Source organism: Giraffa tippelskirchi, chromosome 11 (genome assembly GCF_054371585.1).
Source record: "Giraffa tippelskirchi isolate mGirTip1 chromosome 11, T2T-mGirTip1v1.2.pri, whole genome shotgun sequence".
Taxonomy (NCBI): Eukaryota; Metazoa; Chordata; class Mammalia; order Artiodactyla; family Giraffidae; genus Giraffa; species Giraffa tippelskirchi.
The window spans coordinates 15,408,016-15,424,624 of NC_137285.1; the positions used below are offsets into that span (position 1 = coordinate 15,408,016).

Consider the following 16,609-nt stretch of genomic DNA (forward strand, 5'->3'; position numbering starts at 1 on the left):
CTGTTTAAAAAAAAAACTGAAAAGGAACCTAGCTAACTCTCATATTGTTAACTTGGAATATGTGCCCAAGTGACTGATTTCATATACTAAATCAAGTCCCATCTGACTTCTGTTAAGCCTTAATACACTAGTAGTCCACAAGTGAGAAACCCTAAATCTTATGAGAAGGAATGTCTATGGAACTGCAGGCAATTCAGCTGTAAGTCCTGGTAAAAGGAGAAGTGAAGGCACTCGAGCTTCCAGTTCAAACTGCAGTTCCTCAGAGGAACTCTCTAAGTCCACTTAGAGGTCTTCAACCAAATACTAAAGAATCAATCCCTCACTGATCAAATATTTCACATGTATCAGGCACAGGGAAGTAATGACACAAAGAAAAAAGACATATGGTCTTTGCTCTTAGTGCTTACTGGCTAGTAGTGTAAAACAGCTCAAATAATCATATATCTATATATAGATACATATAAAATAGAAAATTAGTGTTATAACACCAGAGGTACCTATCTTGGTCAAGGCAGTCAAGGGAAGATTTTCCTGGGGAAGTGAAATTTAAGTTATGGTACTAATAAACAATCCTTAGTCTTACAAGGAGGTTGGAAAGGGATTGGGAGTGGGGATGGGGATGGGGATGGGAAGAGCGCCTTGGTGGAAGAAAGAGTGTGAGCAAAGACTGTGGAGATGGGGAGAGCTGGATACATTTGAGGACCCAAAGGTGACCACTGTGGCAGGAGTAGTGCTGAGTTGGCATGGGGTAAGCAGGTGAAGGGAAAGTTGGTGTGAGGTGAGAAGGGAGGCTGGTAGCTGACCACATAGGGACTTCTAGTATTTTGATCAATGAGCAAATACAAATGAAAGAGCAATGAGAAGTCAATAAATATTATAATCATGAAGTGATATGATGAAACTTATGGTTTGAAAAGATCACTGGCTGACATGTGGAGAATAAACCAGAAGTAGGCAAGAATGGTTTAGAGTGAAACCAATGGTTCCTGAAGTGTTCCTGGACAAGCACCATGAGCATCATGTGGGAATTTGTTAGGAATGAACATTTCAAACTTCACCCCAGCTCCACTGAATCAGAACATCTAGTGGTAGGTTAGCAATCTGTTTTAATAATCACTTCAGGTGATTATACTGGAAAGTTTGAGAACTAATGGGCTACAATGTTGTTCACAATGTAAGATGAATTGATTTTAACTTCTAGCCATTCTAATGGCAACTTGATGACTACAAAATATTGGTATGCTTACCTCTTTTATTTTTTCCTTACAAATCTTATACTGCTTCTTCTGACTTTCTAAGAAAGTTGTCAAGTCTTTCTTTTGCTGGGCCAAGATCTGTTGCTGGAACTTCTTCTCATCTGCTGCAGCTACCTTTGCCTGATAAAATAACAAATATAATATAGGATGAATTGTTCTTAACACAGAATTCAGCTTTCTAATCTCCAATGCATTCAAAGAGTCCAAAAGTACTGAACAGTATATATTTTTTGAACACATAATTCATAAAACACAGAAAAGGAAATACCTGTTTTGATTCTCTTGTATCTTAAACAAACAAAAAAATTTTAAAACTTTTACCATCAAAAAATATATTCCTAATTATAGGAAAAACATGAAGGTAAACTGTAAATGTGTTTTATTGGACACATACACAAAATAAATGGGATGAAAAGTGGACCAAGGATTATAATAAGAACTCATTATATTGTTGGTGGCCCAAGGGCTAAATTATAAAATAGATAAATAACCATGCCTGACCAGTTTCCCCCCCACCGCCCCTCCAAGAATTTAACTCTCTAATTGGTTATTTCAACTATCAGATTTCCGAATGAGGTCATCTTTAGTATAACAGGCAAAAACTAATGACTTTTTGTTTTCTGAAGGATCTGTTATAATCCACAATAGTTGGATATTAGGACATTTTGAGGACTCCTAAATGGATAGAAAATAGACTGACTTTGGCTTCTAGGCTATATAAGCCTGAATGTGCCCGATCTCATCTGATCTCGGAAGCTAAGAAGGGTCGGGCCTGGTTAGTACTTAGAAGGGAAAAAATAGGCCAAATAAAAAATAATCCAACCAACACTGGCTCCTGAAAGTGACCAAATCTAAGCTTAAGGGAACCATAGGTGAAGCACACATGTAAGATGGTATATTTAGAGAATAGAGGGGGAAGTATGCTTCATGGTTCTTTCTATGAATCTTTTCACTTTTATCTTCTATTATTAACAGTTTTCCCATTATGAACAATTTTTCCCACATATTTACCAAATCTAATTCCCAAGAAAGACTGACTGGTTTATTTAATCAATATTACCCCTGTTTGGGCAGCAGTTTTCATGACACTGCCTCTAGACTGATAGCTGTTTGGGGGAATGATCCTACAATTCTGATGGTTCCTCCCATGTAGAGAGAGAGCTAGTGAGCCTGATTACTGAAGCACCCCTGACACCCTGTCCCCAGTCACTCCATCCCCAGAGAGCACAGATTCACCCCTGCTTTCCCACACTATGTAACTATGTAAGTCTTATCAGGGTGGGGAAAGCAACTGGTTTAGCACTGCCAGTGCCTGGGTGGGCGAGTTTGTTTAATTTTGTTTGGGACTGTTAGGCCCATTTCCCTTCAGATATAAATCACTTCTCTAACATTTATTGGTAATAAAGTGATATTTTGACTATCTGCATTACCCTCCTGTTTTTTTTAAAAAAATATATTTATTTATTTATTTGGCTGTGCTAGGTCTTAGTTGTGGCATGTGGGATCTTTAGTTGCAGCACGTGGGATCTAGTTCCCTGACCAGGGATTGAACCTGGGTCCGTTGCATTGGGAGCATGGAGTCTTAGTCACTGGACCACCAGGGTGGTCCTCCATCTTGTCTGTTTTTAAAATTAGTTTAGAACCTGTATGGGGAAGAAAGATGTTCCTAAAAGACCCAACAGTAGCCAGATCAACTATTCGCTGCCATTGGTCAGATGTCCATCCGTAGGCCAATCACCACTAAAAGGGACAATTTGTAGAGCAGTTTTCTTCTGAAGAGGACTGTGGGTGAGGCAGGCACGGTGACAGACCTGACAGGTGCAAGTTTCCATGGGATAGAAGCATCTTGTTTCCTTTTATTTGTATCACACCTCCATCAGGGAACTGATGCTCAGAATACATTTGAATAGACAAGGATGCAATATATACTTTCAGTTACTATTTGAACTTTTAATGACAAATTTAAGTAGCCTCATAAAACCTGGACCCCCTTCCCCAAAGCAATCCTGTTCCTCCATCACCAAAAAGCACATCACGCCTGCCTCCCACTCACGGGATGTAGCTGACTGGGACAGGCTTGGCTTGGCTGTGGCACGAGGGCATGAATGTGTATACTGACCTCCTTTTCTATGATAGCCACTTGCTTCTTGGCCAGCTTCTCCAGCTCGATGGACGAGTTGTTGGCATGCGTCTCCACCTCCTTCTGTAGCTTGAGGCGGTGCTCGTCCATCTCAGCCTTCAACTTGTTCTCCAGGGCGATCAGCTGCTTCTGGTGCTGGCGCCGCATCCGCTTATAACCTGACATCTGTTCCCGCAACTCGTTCTCCTGCTCATGCTCATGGATCTGTCGTGTAACCTGATTTGGGTTGGGGAACAGAACTCAGGTTACCAGATTCATGGAAGAGGAACGTTCAGGCAAAGCAGAAGAACCCTCTGGTAGAATTTTATTTATCATCGTCAGCATCAGTTTAATTACTATTTCCTGAACACTTACATGTTCCAGGCACTGTGTTGGGTCATCTCTAATCCTACAAACCATCTCATTCACTTGTTCATTCTATTCACTCATGAAGTATTGTTACCACCACCATTTTATAGATGAAGAAACTGAGACTTAAGGAAATTAATGTGCCCATTCAGCTGAAAATATTCACATATTTTTGATATATCACTATATATATCCTCAAGGTCATATAACTAATAAGGATTAGAGCTGGGATGCAGACCCATTTCTATCTGATTTCAGAAATAGCACATGCTATTTCCACTACACCAGGATCTTTCAACATCAGCACTACTGACAATGAGCCAGATAATTCTTGGTTTTGAGAGGCTGTCTTGTGCATTGTAGGATGTTTAGCAGCATCCCTGGCTGACCCAACAGATGCCAGTAGCACGTACCAAGTCAAGACAATATTAAAAATGTCTGCAGACATTGCCAAATGTCCCCTGGCAGGCATCTCTCTCTGGTGGGAGGCACTGCACTATAGCTTACTGCTTATTTGTTTCTTTTTAAAGATCACGTCTCTAACAGTCATAGGAATCTTGAATATCCTTTTAAAATAGTTTGAATGAGATTTATTTCTGATTCTTAATATGAACTGAGTGAGAATGAGAGCAAGCTCTTTCCTTTGAAATCATTTATCTCCTTCCTCCCCTTCCTCACAAAAGAGATATTAATAATTACAAACACTCACTTGCTCTCTGAGAAAAGATTCCTGTAATTTTGGGATGGCTACTTTTCTTAGTAATTTTTCCTTAACCCATTCTCAAGTGACTATCCAACAAACTGAAGATTACAAGTATAAATTTCAACATCTCTTGTTTCTATTAAACCTTTTCTGATTTTCCAGTCCTTTCTTCAATTTACAACCCCTTATATTGACTTGTTAAGAGTCTCTGGTCATTTCCTTCTAATCTTCCCTAGTTTAGCAGAAAGTCTTAATTACATAATTATAACTTTAATTTTGTTTTACACTATATAATTCAGCCATTCCAATCTACTACTATAAGACACTTCTCCCCAGCCTAACCCTCAGACAAGTTTTACTGGAAATTTTCATGCTGCTTTTAATTCTCTCTACTGTTTTCATTTAATGGGTCAAAGTACATTTTGTACAAAGGACAGTTTGTTTCTTTGCTCTTTTTAGAAGGTGTCCCTGCATTCTAGACTGAGTCCTTACTATCAAGAGAGTGCTGTTCTGTAACTGGATAGCATTATCAAAGTACACCATTAAATAGAAGGCGAACTCTGAAATATTTCCAGTTGAATCTAACACTAGGATTCTCATATTCATTTTTCTTTTTGAAAGGACAACACTCTTTAAGAATAAAGAATAAGAGCGGAAGATGTTTCAAGACCAAAAAACAAACAAAAAACAGGATAGCATCACCAAAGAGGCACCTGACACTTTAAAGAAAATAATCTGTTTTGCCATCATTATTCTTTTTAACATGTACTTATTTCATGATAAAAGGAAGAATTAGTTTGAAATATATGTACATGTTTCACTTTCTTGTATCTTTCTGAAGTTCAATTATAGAGGAAAAAAATTCCAATCAACTGAAAGGGTACCAGTTAGTTCTTTTCACGTTCACTTCTTTTTCAGACAAATATGGCAGTAAAGTATCTGTTTTGGGGTAATGAGTTTGAGACATGTTTCACACATAAATTTATTTTTTTCTTATTTGATCATCCCTTCCTTAATCAGATTCTCAAAGTTGAGGCATGGCACACTCTACATACAGCCATCATGACACATTTAAAACTTGCCAGCACATTGTTTGACTGGCTTGTGGTCAATAAAATATTCTCAGGATGCCCACTTCCCTAAACCAGGCAGCCTCAAGATAAAATGGAAATGAGTTGTGTCAAGAACATTTTCTATCCTAATTGGTGGGTGAGTCCCTCTGAAGAGGGTGGTCCTACTACATACCAAATCATATAAGCATGTGGCAGAGACAAATTACAAGCTCACCACGTTATCATTGTACATCAGTGAATGTCAGGGGAGATATTTTGCTTGTAAATGCGAATGCATCTCATAATTTGGATAATCACTTTCTTAAATTCCTAATATCACCTTTCATTTGTTACAACCATAATTTCTAAATTTCAAAGTAACTGTCTTTTCAGGTACATTTAGAGATACTGAGTTTTAGAGTTCCATGCTCAAGCTAGCTAGATGAATTTAAATAAAAGTATAATGATATTTCATTTATCAAGTCTAACATGAAATACGTTAAAATATATTATTATAGTTATGTATTCAATATGTTTTAAGTTTATACTTTGTGTTTTACGAATACACTATCTAGTCAACAATTAAAAATAGCTCATAATTTTAATCATGCTTTATGGTTCACACATGTGCTTTCACATGTAATTTGTTTCTTTAATTTTCATAAAGCCTGGGATTTGAACTAAGGTTGTAGGCTCTTGAATTGACTGAGGAAATTCATATCACCAAGGCAGAGAAGAAATGAAACTTTCTGTTACGAAGTAATGGAGGGAACCAAACACCGAAAAGAGTGAGAGCTGGAGAGAATGGTAAGTCTAAACTACAAACTGAATAACTCTGAAGATTTGAAAAAGTTATCAAAATGTAATCGACTGTTTTTTACAATGATAGCCTCAAAAATGTGATCAATGAAAAATGGGTAGTATCATCTTACTACACTAAATAGGTTTCTGGGAGATAAATCTCATTTCATCCCTCCCTAAATAACTGATCTTGGGCAAATTACATAAATTCTTGAAGTCTAACAATATCTTCATTTGTAAAGGGGAACTACTGCGATGATGAGATAACACTTGTGCCTAGCACGGTGTCTGACACATAGGAGATGTTGAATATATGTTGGTTTCCTTCTTCTGCCAAACTAAGAGTTAATTTTTCTTCTCCCTCAGCATTTCTGGTGATGGAGACATAGTATAGCTGCTGCTGCTGTTAAGTCACTTGAGTCGTGTCCGACTCTGTGAGACCAAATAAACGGCAGTCCACCAGGCTCCCCCGTCCCTGGGGTTCTCCAGGCAAGAATACTGGATTGGGTTGCCATTTCCTTCTCCAATGTATGAAAGTGAAAAGTGAAAGGGAAGTCGCTCAGTCGTGTCCGACTCTTAGCGACCCCATGTACTGCAGCCTACGAGGCTCCCCCGTCCGTGGGATTTTCCAGGCAAGAGTACTGGAGTGGGGTGCCATTGCCTTCTCCGACATAGTATAGAAGAGGATCCAAATTTGCTGTGTGACACAGAGAGCTCAACCCAGTCTCTTTGACAACCCAGTGGGGTGGGATAGGGTGGGAGGTGGCAGGAAGGTTCAAGAGGGAGGGGAAATATGTATACCTGTGGATGATTCATGTTGCTGCATGGCAGAAACCAGCACAATAATGTAAAGCAATTATCTTCCAATAAAAAATTTAAAAAAAAAGAAGTGGATCCAAGAGAAAGGACAAATTTAACAATAAAACTGTACCTGTATCCAGGTTGTGGATTATAAGTATATATAATTTCTGACTCTGAATTACCTATTTCATATACCTGGAATCATATATAAAAATAAAAAACCATAAATGAAGACTGAACTTTTTTCAGAAAGTTTCTGTAGTCATTGCATTCTACCCTACTTATTCCAGCAAAATTTGGCCCTAAAACAAACCACTTCATCCTAAGTGTACTTTATGCCCATCCCAAGTACAGAACATTGCACTAGAAGGCTAATAAACAACTTACTAAAGATAAAAGAGGAGTATGGTGGATGATAATGTTACCCTCTTAAGAAATCAAAGCCAACTTACAAGATTAATTATGTGGAAGAATCAAAATAACATATATAATAAAACTGGCCACCTCAGCACTTAGAACAAATGAACTTTATAGCAAGTTCTTAAAAAGAATAGAATGAGTCACATACTGGCATTAGAAATTTGTCATTCCACTCTTTATAACACCTAGGGAAAAAAATGTTTCAGATTCATATTAAAGTAATGACTGATCACAGGCAATTCTGCCTTATACAGAAAAACTGACATAAGGAGCTTTGAAATGCACACTTATAAATCCAAATTCTCCTGTGATAAGAGGACTGGAAGAGACTTCATTCATTCATTCATTCAACACTTATTGAGAGACTATGGTCATGTGAGTTGGGTGGTAGCACAAGTGAAAAATAGTATCAGCAATGATCTTAGTGAGATTAAAAAACCAAGAAAAAGGAAAGAGGAGATGTGCAATATTTTGATAAGCAGCCTCTGGTACATGTATGCTGAGGTTCTAGTTATTTTTATGCTTGTCTATCAAACTCATTCAGGTACACAATTTCACAGTCGGCTCAATGATTAGGTTGCATTTTTAAAAATCAAGTGAAGATTACATTTTTATGTGAGCTTTTCTATTGAATCTGGTAAAACCCAAAGTAAAAGAATCTATATTTGAATGGATACAACAGTAATCATTTTTCTCTTACATGCTTTCCTGGAGATTAGAAATTAAGAGCTTCATGCCCTTCTCCCTAATGTGCATTCTAACATAAATCTACACATGTAGCAAGACCACTGCATTCTAGTGAGAATTCCTTTACAAGGCCAGACAGAGGCTGAACTATCTTATAGAGTGGCCTTGGTGCTCTCTAAAGTAACATCTACTTGGGAACTGCCAGGGACCCAGGACACCATGAAATTTAAAGAAATGACATCAGATGTAACAACAGCTGAAAACACACTCATGGGTCACTAATCGAATTAAAATATTATGGCCTCCATTCACCAATAATAAAAACTCAAGGAAAGCACATCTCAAGAGTCCAGGAAGTCAGATGGGTAATTCTGAAGAACTATATAAATAACTCCTTTCTTCAGATAACAAATCAGCCCAGTATGAACTTCCTTACAGAAAAAGAAAAAGAAAGGATAAAATAAAAGAGATTCTATGAAATGCCCTTCCTTCTAATTTTTCAAAATAAGGTCAATAACATCTGCTCTTAAATTACATACATATATATATCTGTGTGTGTGTGTGTGTGTATATATCTATATATCTATATATATCTATATATATCTGTAAAGTTTCCTTAGAGTTTACTCTGGCATCAAGGTCCTTTGTTACAAATGTAATTGTGCAACAGTCCATGATAATGTAAAAAAAAAATAATCTCAGTTTTAAGGTGCCAAAATAATAAAAATATCTAGTAGTAAAAGTCTGTAGATCCCTGGCTTAATTAATATATTTGTCAACAGCTCCATTCAAAAGCACAATGTAGAAAGAAATGCTAAGGGGAAAAACCACAGAGCTAGGCCTCTTACAAGTTTATGTAGAAGCAGTAGGCTGATAAAACAAATTTGAGGAATTGCCATTATTTTTTTTATCAGTTTGCAAGTCTCTTTAAAATAGACATCATTCATTTATCTAGTAACTGAAAAACTAATTTCTAAATTCTTTTTCTTTTTGCTGTTCACTTTTAGATCACTCTATGGCTTGCTAACACTTCTGCTAGAATGTTATAAAGAAAGAGTAAGACCAAAATAAATAAATCAGTATAGTATTTCTATTAACTATGAGAAGTGAAGTTTCAACAGTGACTTGATTATTTAAACCCCAGTCTTTCATTTTTCCATGATCTTGTTCTTACTTTTATGTCATTTTAAGGAATTTTAGACTTTCTCATTTGAGTATGGATCCACAAAAATAATAAGGTGTGAGATAAGTTTTTAAAAATTAGATACTTCCTTTTGATGTTCCAGTATCCTGATTTATATATTCCTATTGGAATTAGCCTTTAAAATAATATAATGGATAGCGGAACTGTAGTAATCGATAATATACATTAAAATATCCATACCAACAGTTAGATTGTCCAAAATGGGACATGGGACAACTCAACACCATACTACTTTTCCCTTCATTAATTTTCTTCTCCCTAAAAACCATTAAATACAAATACCGCTGAACTCTAATAAACTTGCATCAATCCCACTGTGACTCCCAAAGGATCACATTTGCAGAAGATTTTACACATAAACCAACTTATTCTGTGACTACAGAAACAGCCTATCAGCCACTCTGTTTTTAACTTAGTGCAGGTGCAGGGGCCTTCTAGCAAATCAAAAGTCCATCAGAGAGACTGATTCCAGCTGTTCTCTGAATGGGCACTAAGAAGTCTGCAGGATTCAGAAGGGTTCCTAAGGACTCTGCCTGTGGCCCTGAGATGGCCTAGGAGGGAAGCAGCTTTCATCATCCACAGAGAAGGAGACTGATGGCTGATGTACACACAGAGTAGCCCTGGGTGAGTCCACAAATGCAAGCGTGAGATCACTCTGGCATGGCAGTAGTGATCTTCCTGGGCGGCAGGAGATGTCATGAATATACGATGTGGGAATGAGGGTGTGGCAAGTTGACAGAAGAAGAGAACCTGTCCCAGAGAGGGAAAACCCACTTGGTATAATGTCTGCTTCAAATATTCAAAACCTGCTTATGGGGCTCTGAATCTCAAGGGCTGTTCATTTCTCCTCTCATTTCAACATGCACGAGTCTGGATAAAGGTACAAGTCTCACAAGAGTCAGTGGTAAGAAGTCATATTCCAAACACACCATATTTCTTCTTTTATCAGGTATCATGATATGAAGGTATTTATTCTTTAATAATTTCATGATACTTTATTTAGACTCAAAGCATGTTGTATAGTTGGCTTAAACAATCATTAGCAAATACAGAGTGGACATTTTAAGATCTCCATTACACAGTATAGCATGCATTTAAAATGAAAAATTGTTCATTGAAGACAATACAAGAAACTTCTATACAAAGGAACTTAAAGGCAGACTTATTTATAAGCAGCCTAAATTAAATTGCTTGCATTTAGACAGCAGCGGGCATAGAAATATGTAGGTGCTTTAACTTCCATTTTCCTTATATTTTGGGTTTTTCAAAATTACAATCCATTATCAACCCCAAAGATAAATGAAGCCTTTTAAAACACTTGAGAAATAAAAGTGGAAATCAGATTTTAAAAATAGGACAAGAAAAAAATCATCATTTCTGGGTCGGCCTCGGATGATGTCATCATAGGTTCTAAATGTAATAGCTGGGCAGTGTACACTAACTCTTCCTGCCCATGTGACCTCTAACATCAATTCAGGCAAAACAACTAATATTTCAATAATTTTTTTGGCTGAGAAGTGATATTTGGAAGCAAAAGATTAAAGAGAGTTTAGAGTGCCCAGGATGAAACGATGTGAATGTGTGTGTGTGTGTGTGTGTGTGTGTGTGTGTGTGTGTGTGTGTGTGTGTGTGTGTGTGTGTGTGTGTGTGTGTGTGTGTGTGTGTGTGTGTGTGTGTGTGTGTGACTGGGAGTGCGCACGCGCACGCGTTGGGGGCTGAGGGGAGGAGGCATGAAAACTAACTCTTCCAGCACACACCCCTTTTGCTACTACAAGGGCATCCAGCAATCACATTTGCAATAGTAAAAATGCTGAAGGATCCTACAGTATCTTTGCTCCCACAACCATCCCTACCCTCTCTTACATAGCCCTTCTTGCTCTACGGGTGCCAGGAAATTCTTCAGGGGTTAAATGGGGAAGTGCAGCCACTACCATTGTTGCAATAAATAAATGAATGAACCAAAACGAACCGGCAATCCATCCCTGGGAAGCAAGTATCTTATTTCCTACAATTATATACGTTAGCCAGCAACCATACATATATACATATATATATATATATATTTAAATTGTGTTTTATCTTTTGATGTGTGTGTACACATTACAGACACACATGCATCTATACAAAAAGGAGCATAGTGCCCTGCATACACACACATCCAACACCTTTAAAATATTTTTATAGCATTATTATTTTAGTGAAAAGACAAACAGCTTTTATAAAATTGGATACATTAGCAACTTCATCTCAAAGGCCTTTTATTTTGCACACACAGCATATATAAATACACACATACACACACACACACACACAAAGGGTTTTTTTTTCCATGCTGTAGACAATGCTAAAATATCTGAGATCAGGTTGCTATGCCAACAGATTTTTTCTAAAATGAATAAAATTATTAGGAGGGAGAAAACATTCTTGACTCCTTTCCTCCCATCCATGAAGCCGAGAGAGGCTCAGGGAGGGCGAGAGGCTGCCAGATGGGGAGGAGGGGAAGGAAGGGAAGGTGGGTAGAGGGGTGTTTGCTTACCAAAGATGCTGATTTGATCGTGGCAAAGCGCTCTCTGTTCCGGTAGTGGAGGGCCTGGCTCTGAACTGACTGGGTAGGCCGCGGCTCAGGCCTGGGATCGCCGTGGCCCGCCTCATCCCTTATGAATACATGATCCTGCAGAAATGGATAAAAACAAGGAGAAAGTCCAGCTGTGCTCTTTCCTCGCCGGCTGCCTCTCTCTCACCCCTCTTTCTGCACAAGCACTGCTGTTTGAAATGCATAGTTTAGCTCTCTGCTAGTCCCCGCAGCTCCCACGGTACAAAATGAATAAGCAACACATTGCAGCCTTCAGTTAGGAATGTCAGCTGATCGCTAGTGGGATGCCTTCTGAATCCCTGGCAGGCTTTTTCTTTACCTCCAGAATTACATATATGCAAAAGAAAAAAAGAATAGAAAAAACAAGGCAATGTACAGACTCCTTAGAACAGTTTGCTTAAAACGCTGTAACCAAATAATTCCTTTAAAAATGTCATGTCCATGTCTAGCAAGGAGGATGCTGGTGGCTTTTAACATAAAAGCGAGCCTCCGCCTCATTCCCTTGAAAGATCTGCTTTCTCAATTTAATTTTATTTGAGATCTGTTCGGTAGGATCATCGTTCTGCCTAGAACCAGTGTAGGCTTGTGCTGAACTGCCTCTCTATCTTGTGCTGGGAAGATTCGGCAGTCACTGAGGGATCCTGCTTTCCAGTCATGATCGTACACAGTTCTAGCACCTTCTCTCTACAGCTTCTGAAAGGATTTTTTTTTTATATTTAAAGAGACAGGCATACAATTTTAACCAGATGATACTTTCACAAATTCTCCCTCAACTCTGTGTCGGTATGGTCACAAGAGTGAGTATAGCTGGAATTTAATGCCCTTGACTGATTTAATCAAGTCTGTGCTTCTTGACGGGCAAAGATGATTAATTTTATTGTAATGCCCAGTGAAAAATAACATTCCCTGGAAGGATAATAATGGATGTTTCTTAAATGCCATTGAAATGACTTTTAAAGGGGAAAGTGCTTTCAAAGGGCGATGCTTTGCTCTATAAAAGATGAAGTGGTCAGTCAGTAAGTAGCACTAACCTTCCAGAAAAAAAAATACTATAATAAGTAATAACTCAGAAACATGTACAACCATGGGGGATTTTCAAATAATACATGTTCAGGACGGGGAAGGAGAAATTAATTCTCTTACTGCCCTGGGGTTTTAGGAGAAACCATTGTGAGAAGTCAGTTTTGCATTCTGTCTTTATTTGGAATCTTTCATAATTGCTCTTTCTTTCTTCAGGAAATAAAATTATAAAGAGGTTTAAAAAACACAAAATTTTATTATATAGTGTAAAATGTTGACAAGTCAAAACATATAAACTCCTTGAGGAAAATTAAATTTTACACCCAGGTTTCTAAGTAAAAGAGAAGATCCATGATTAAATTTATCATTGGGCTAATCTTCTTTTCCCTTTTATAAAGTTAGAATGCTGCAGAATGTTGCGAGGGTATCTACCATTACATCTATATTTAGATTTTTTTTCCAGAATTACTATATTGTGGCCTATTTTGCTTTCAAATAATGAAAGTACCTTTAATGCCACTGAAGGCATATATATCAAATTTGAGGGGTGTTCTACCTCTGTGCTGTCCAATAAGATAGGCTTTAGTCACACGAATATTTTAATTAAATAAAATGTAAAATTCAGTTTCTCACATGGATATTTTAATTAAATAAAATGTAAAATTCAGTTTCTACGTCACACCAGCTATGTTTCAAGCTAGCCACTATGGCTACCATATTGAACACTGCAGACACAAATAATTTCTATCATTGCAGAAAATTCTATTAGATGGTGCTATAGATTAAGAATGCACCTCACCCCATATTTTTGAAATTTGTAAAAAAAGATACTTGATAGGTCAACTTAAAATTTTATTATTTCCTTGAAAATCTAAACTCTTATTTCACTGGGCAAAGAGAGATTAGGTGCAGGATATATGCACCTAGGTTTACGGTTCTAAGGATGAAGGCCCTGAGATCCACTGCCATTCAGATTATTTATTAATAAATACTTATTTTGAATATTAACTCCAAAAGCAACCTTACTTAATATTATAATCCCAGAAAAGCAATAAGCTTATAAATGCCAACAATCAGAAGAGATAGGCTGAGCAGAGGCTTGCCTGTGGTTTTTTACAGGTCAGAGTTTTGGTATCAGTTAGCTAAGTACACTTACTGAGAGGGAGCTCTTCAAAGCTGTGGCAGCAGCTAAATTTCAAATTTTAATAACTTGATTTACCAAGTTAACCAGTGACACTAGAATCCACACTAGTCACATAACAGAATAAAACAGAACACATTCATGTGCAAATGAGTATAACTCTAATATTAATTTTGTATAATTTCTAATAATTTTCTCTCAGATAAAAATTAACACTTGTAGGCTAGGACTCTGCTTATCAAATTAAAAGTTACAACATATTAGCTAAGTTTTTAAACTCAAGGATACTGAAATACACTGCAAAAATTAAAATTTTTAATATTGATTAAAATTTTTAATAGTGATTTTAGTTGACATGCAGCTAATTAAATAACCCACTATGGCATATTTAAAAAATAATGCTATTTTAGAACTTAGTCTGAGAGAATAGGTCCAAAAATTTTAATCTACTTTAAGTATAATAAATAATATTAAAAGTATAATCCCTTGTGTTCTTCCCCTTTTTTTTTTAATTTTATAAAAGAATTCTTAGTTCCTGTAGTAGCTTTGTAACAGAGATCACAAACATTAAAAGTCTCCAAATATATGACAGACCACAGGATGAGGCAGTATTTTCATCTAACAGTGGATATCCACTTCAAGAACACAGGCATAAATTTTAAAATATTCAACATCATTACTTAAAGTTCAAAATTCTACAGACAACTTAAATAATAATGCAATTTTAAAATTAGGGCAATGTGACTTGAAAAGTAAGAACAGATTAAACTATCAGCTTTATTGGGTATGTATTCTGTTGGTTATATCACCCTTCAAGCAACAGCCCCTTTGAGAATGACTGTACCTGCTTCCCAGAGTTTCCGACCTGAACACATTTTAAGATCAATACTAGAGAGGGTCAATTTGCTATTTTATGCAGTTAAGCACCACTGCATATGATTTACAAATGAAGATGAGAGGTCCAACATCTTCTCTGATGCTGAAGAATGATTTTTAGAAGTTTAAGAACAAATATCATGTTTCACTTTACCAAGACAATATATATGCTGCTACTGCTAAGTCGCTTCAGTCGTGTCCGACTCTGTGCGACCCCACAGATAGCAGCCCACCAGGCTCCGCCGTCCCTGGGATTCTCCAGGCAAGAATACTGGAGTGGGCTGCCATTTCCTTCTCCAGTGCATGAAAGGGAAAAGTGAAAGTGAAGTCGCTCAGTCATGTCAGACTCTGAGCGACCCCATGGACTGTAGCCTACCAGGCTCCTCCGTCCATGGGATTTTCCAGGCAAGAGTACTGGAGTGGGGTGCCATTGCCTTCTCCGACAATATATATGACTTGCTTATAATTTATCCTTAAAATCTTATTATCCAGAAACGAGCAAAATAGCTCTCTAAGATACATGGTTTGGGGACCAGTTTTAAGTAAATTTATAGTGTCCTTTCATTATAAAAAGAAATAAAATTTCTTCACATTAAAAACTTAACTATTATTCCCTGGACAAAGGGCGTTACTTTTATGTAGAAGTTTTCCCCTAAATGTCTGACTATTGATGCTTCTGAAGTGATGCGGTGTGGTCACTCACTCAGAGTTTCTAGATTAACTTGAAATTAACCTTGGAAACCACTCCACTGAACTCTGTTATGCTTTCGGTATACCTTTATCACACTCCTCATCATACTTACATTCATCTGTGCATGAGACTGTCAGCTTTCTGAAGGCAGAGTAAACATGGTGCAAAAAACCTCAGTCTTTGCAGCACCTATCATGGTGCTTGATACTTTGTGGGCATTCAAAAAATGTTTGCTGAATAAATAAGCTCAAGAATATAGGTCTGAGAAGATTCTGAGAAAGTGACTTTTTTTTTTATTATTTAACAGAATCCTAATTCATATTTCATAAAAACCTGTCACTTTGTACTTAAAGGCAGTTGCAAAACAGTGACACACACACAAGCACACCTTTACATGGGGGGATTGGAGGGGATCTAAAAATGGCTCTTTTCTGGTGATGAGACGTCTTTTTATAGATTCCCATACCTTTCACGCTGTGGAGAAGGGATCAGCAAACCCACCATCTCTTTTGTTTTGTTCATTTCAAAATGATTAAATGATTGTCTAAGCAGGTGCAGCTATCAAAAGCTGGGGCTAGAGGAAGGGGAGAAGATGGAAAAGGGTTTCTTCACTTGGAAAGAGCTGTTAGGGAGAAAAAAATGGCAGAACACTGAAAGAAGGTACCATAGAGGGGTGGTTTGGACGACTGCTCTGTTTAAAAACATTATCTTCATATATTAGTTTACTTTTATTTGGCCAAATGCAAGTTGAAGAGTCAAAGAAACTGACCTGCTCTTCAGCAAAAATAATAGGAAAGGTCACTGAAGCAAGTGAAAATCAAACTAGAACATCCTATCCCCTCAAGGACATTTCTTTTTTTCCTCTCACAAAAATGG

General features: G+C 37.3%; 1 protein-coding gene across 4 annotated transcripts in view; it reads right to left on the bottom strand.

The window, feature by feature from the left end:
* The window catches only part of TAOK3 (TAO kinase 3), a 181,222-nt gene that overhangs the window by 24,530 nt on the left and 140,083 nt on the right, over positions 1-16,609 (bottom strand). For all 4 annotated transcript variants that reach the window (XM_081539729.1, XM_081539728.1, XM_081539725.1 and 1 more), the window contains 3 exons: positions 11,949-12,083; positions 3,376-3,612; positions 1,248-1,376 (listed from right to left, as the gene is read on the bottom strand). In XM_081539729.1, coding sequence (XP_081395855.1) covers positions 1,248-1,376; positions 3,376-3,612; positions 11,949-12,083 — 501 coding nt within the window. The remainder of the gene's footprint in view (positions 1-1,247; positions 1,377-3,375; positions 3,613-11,948; positions 12,084-16,609) is intronic.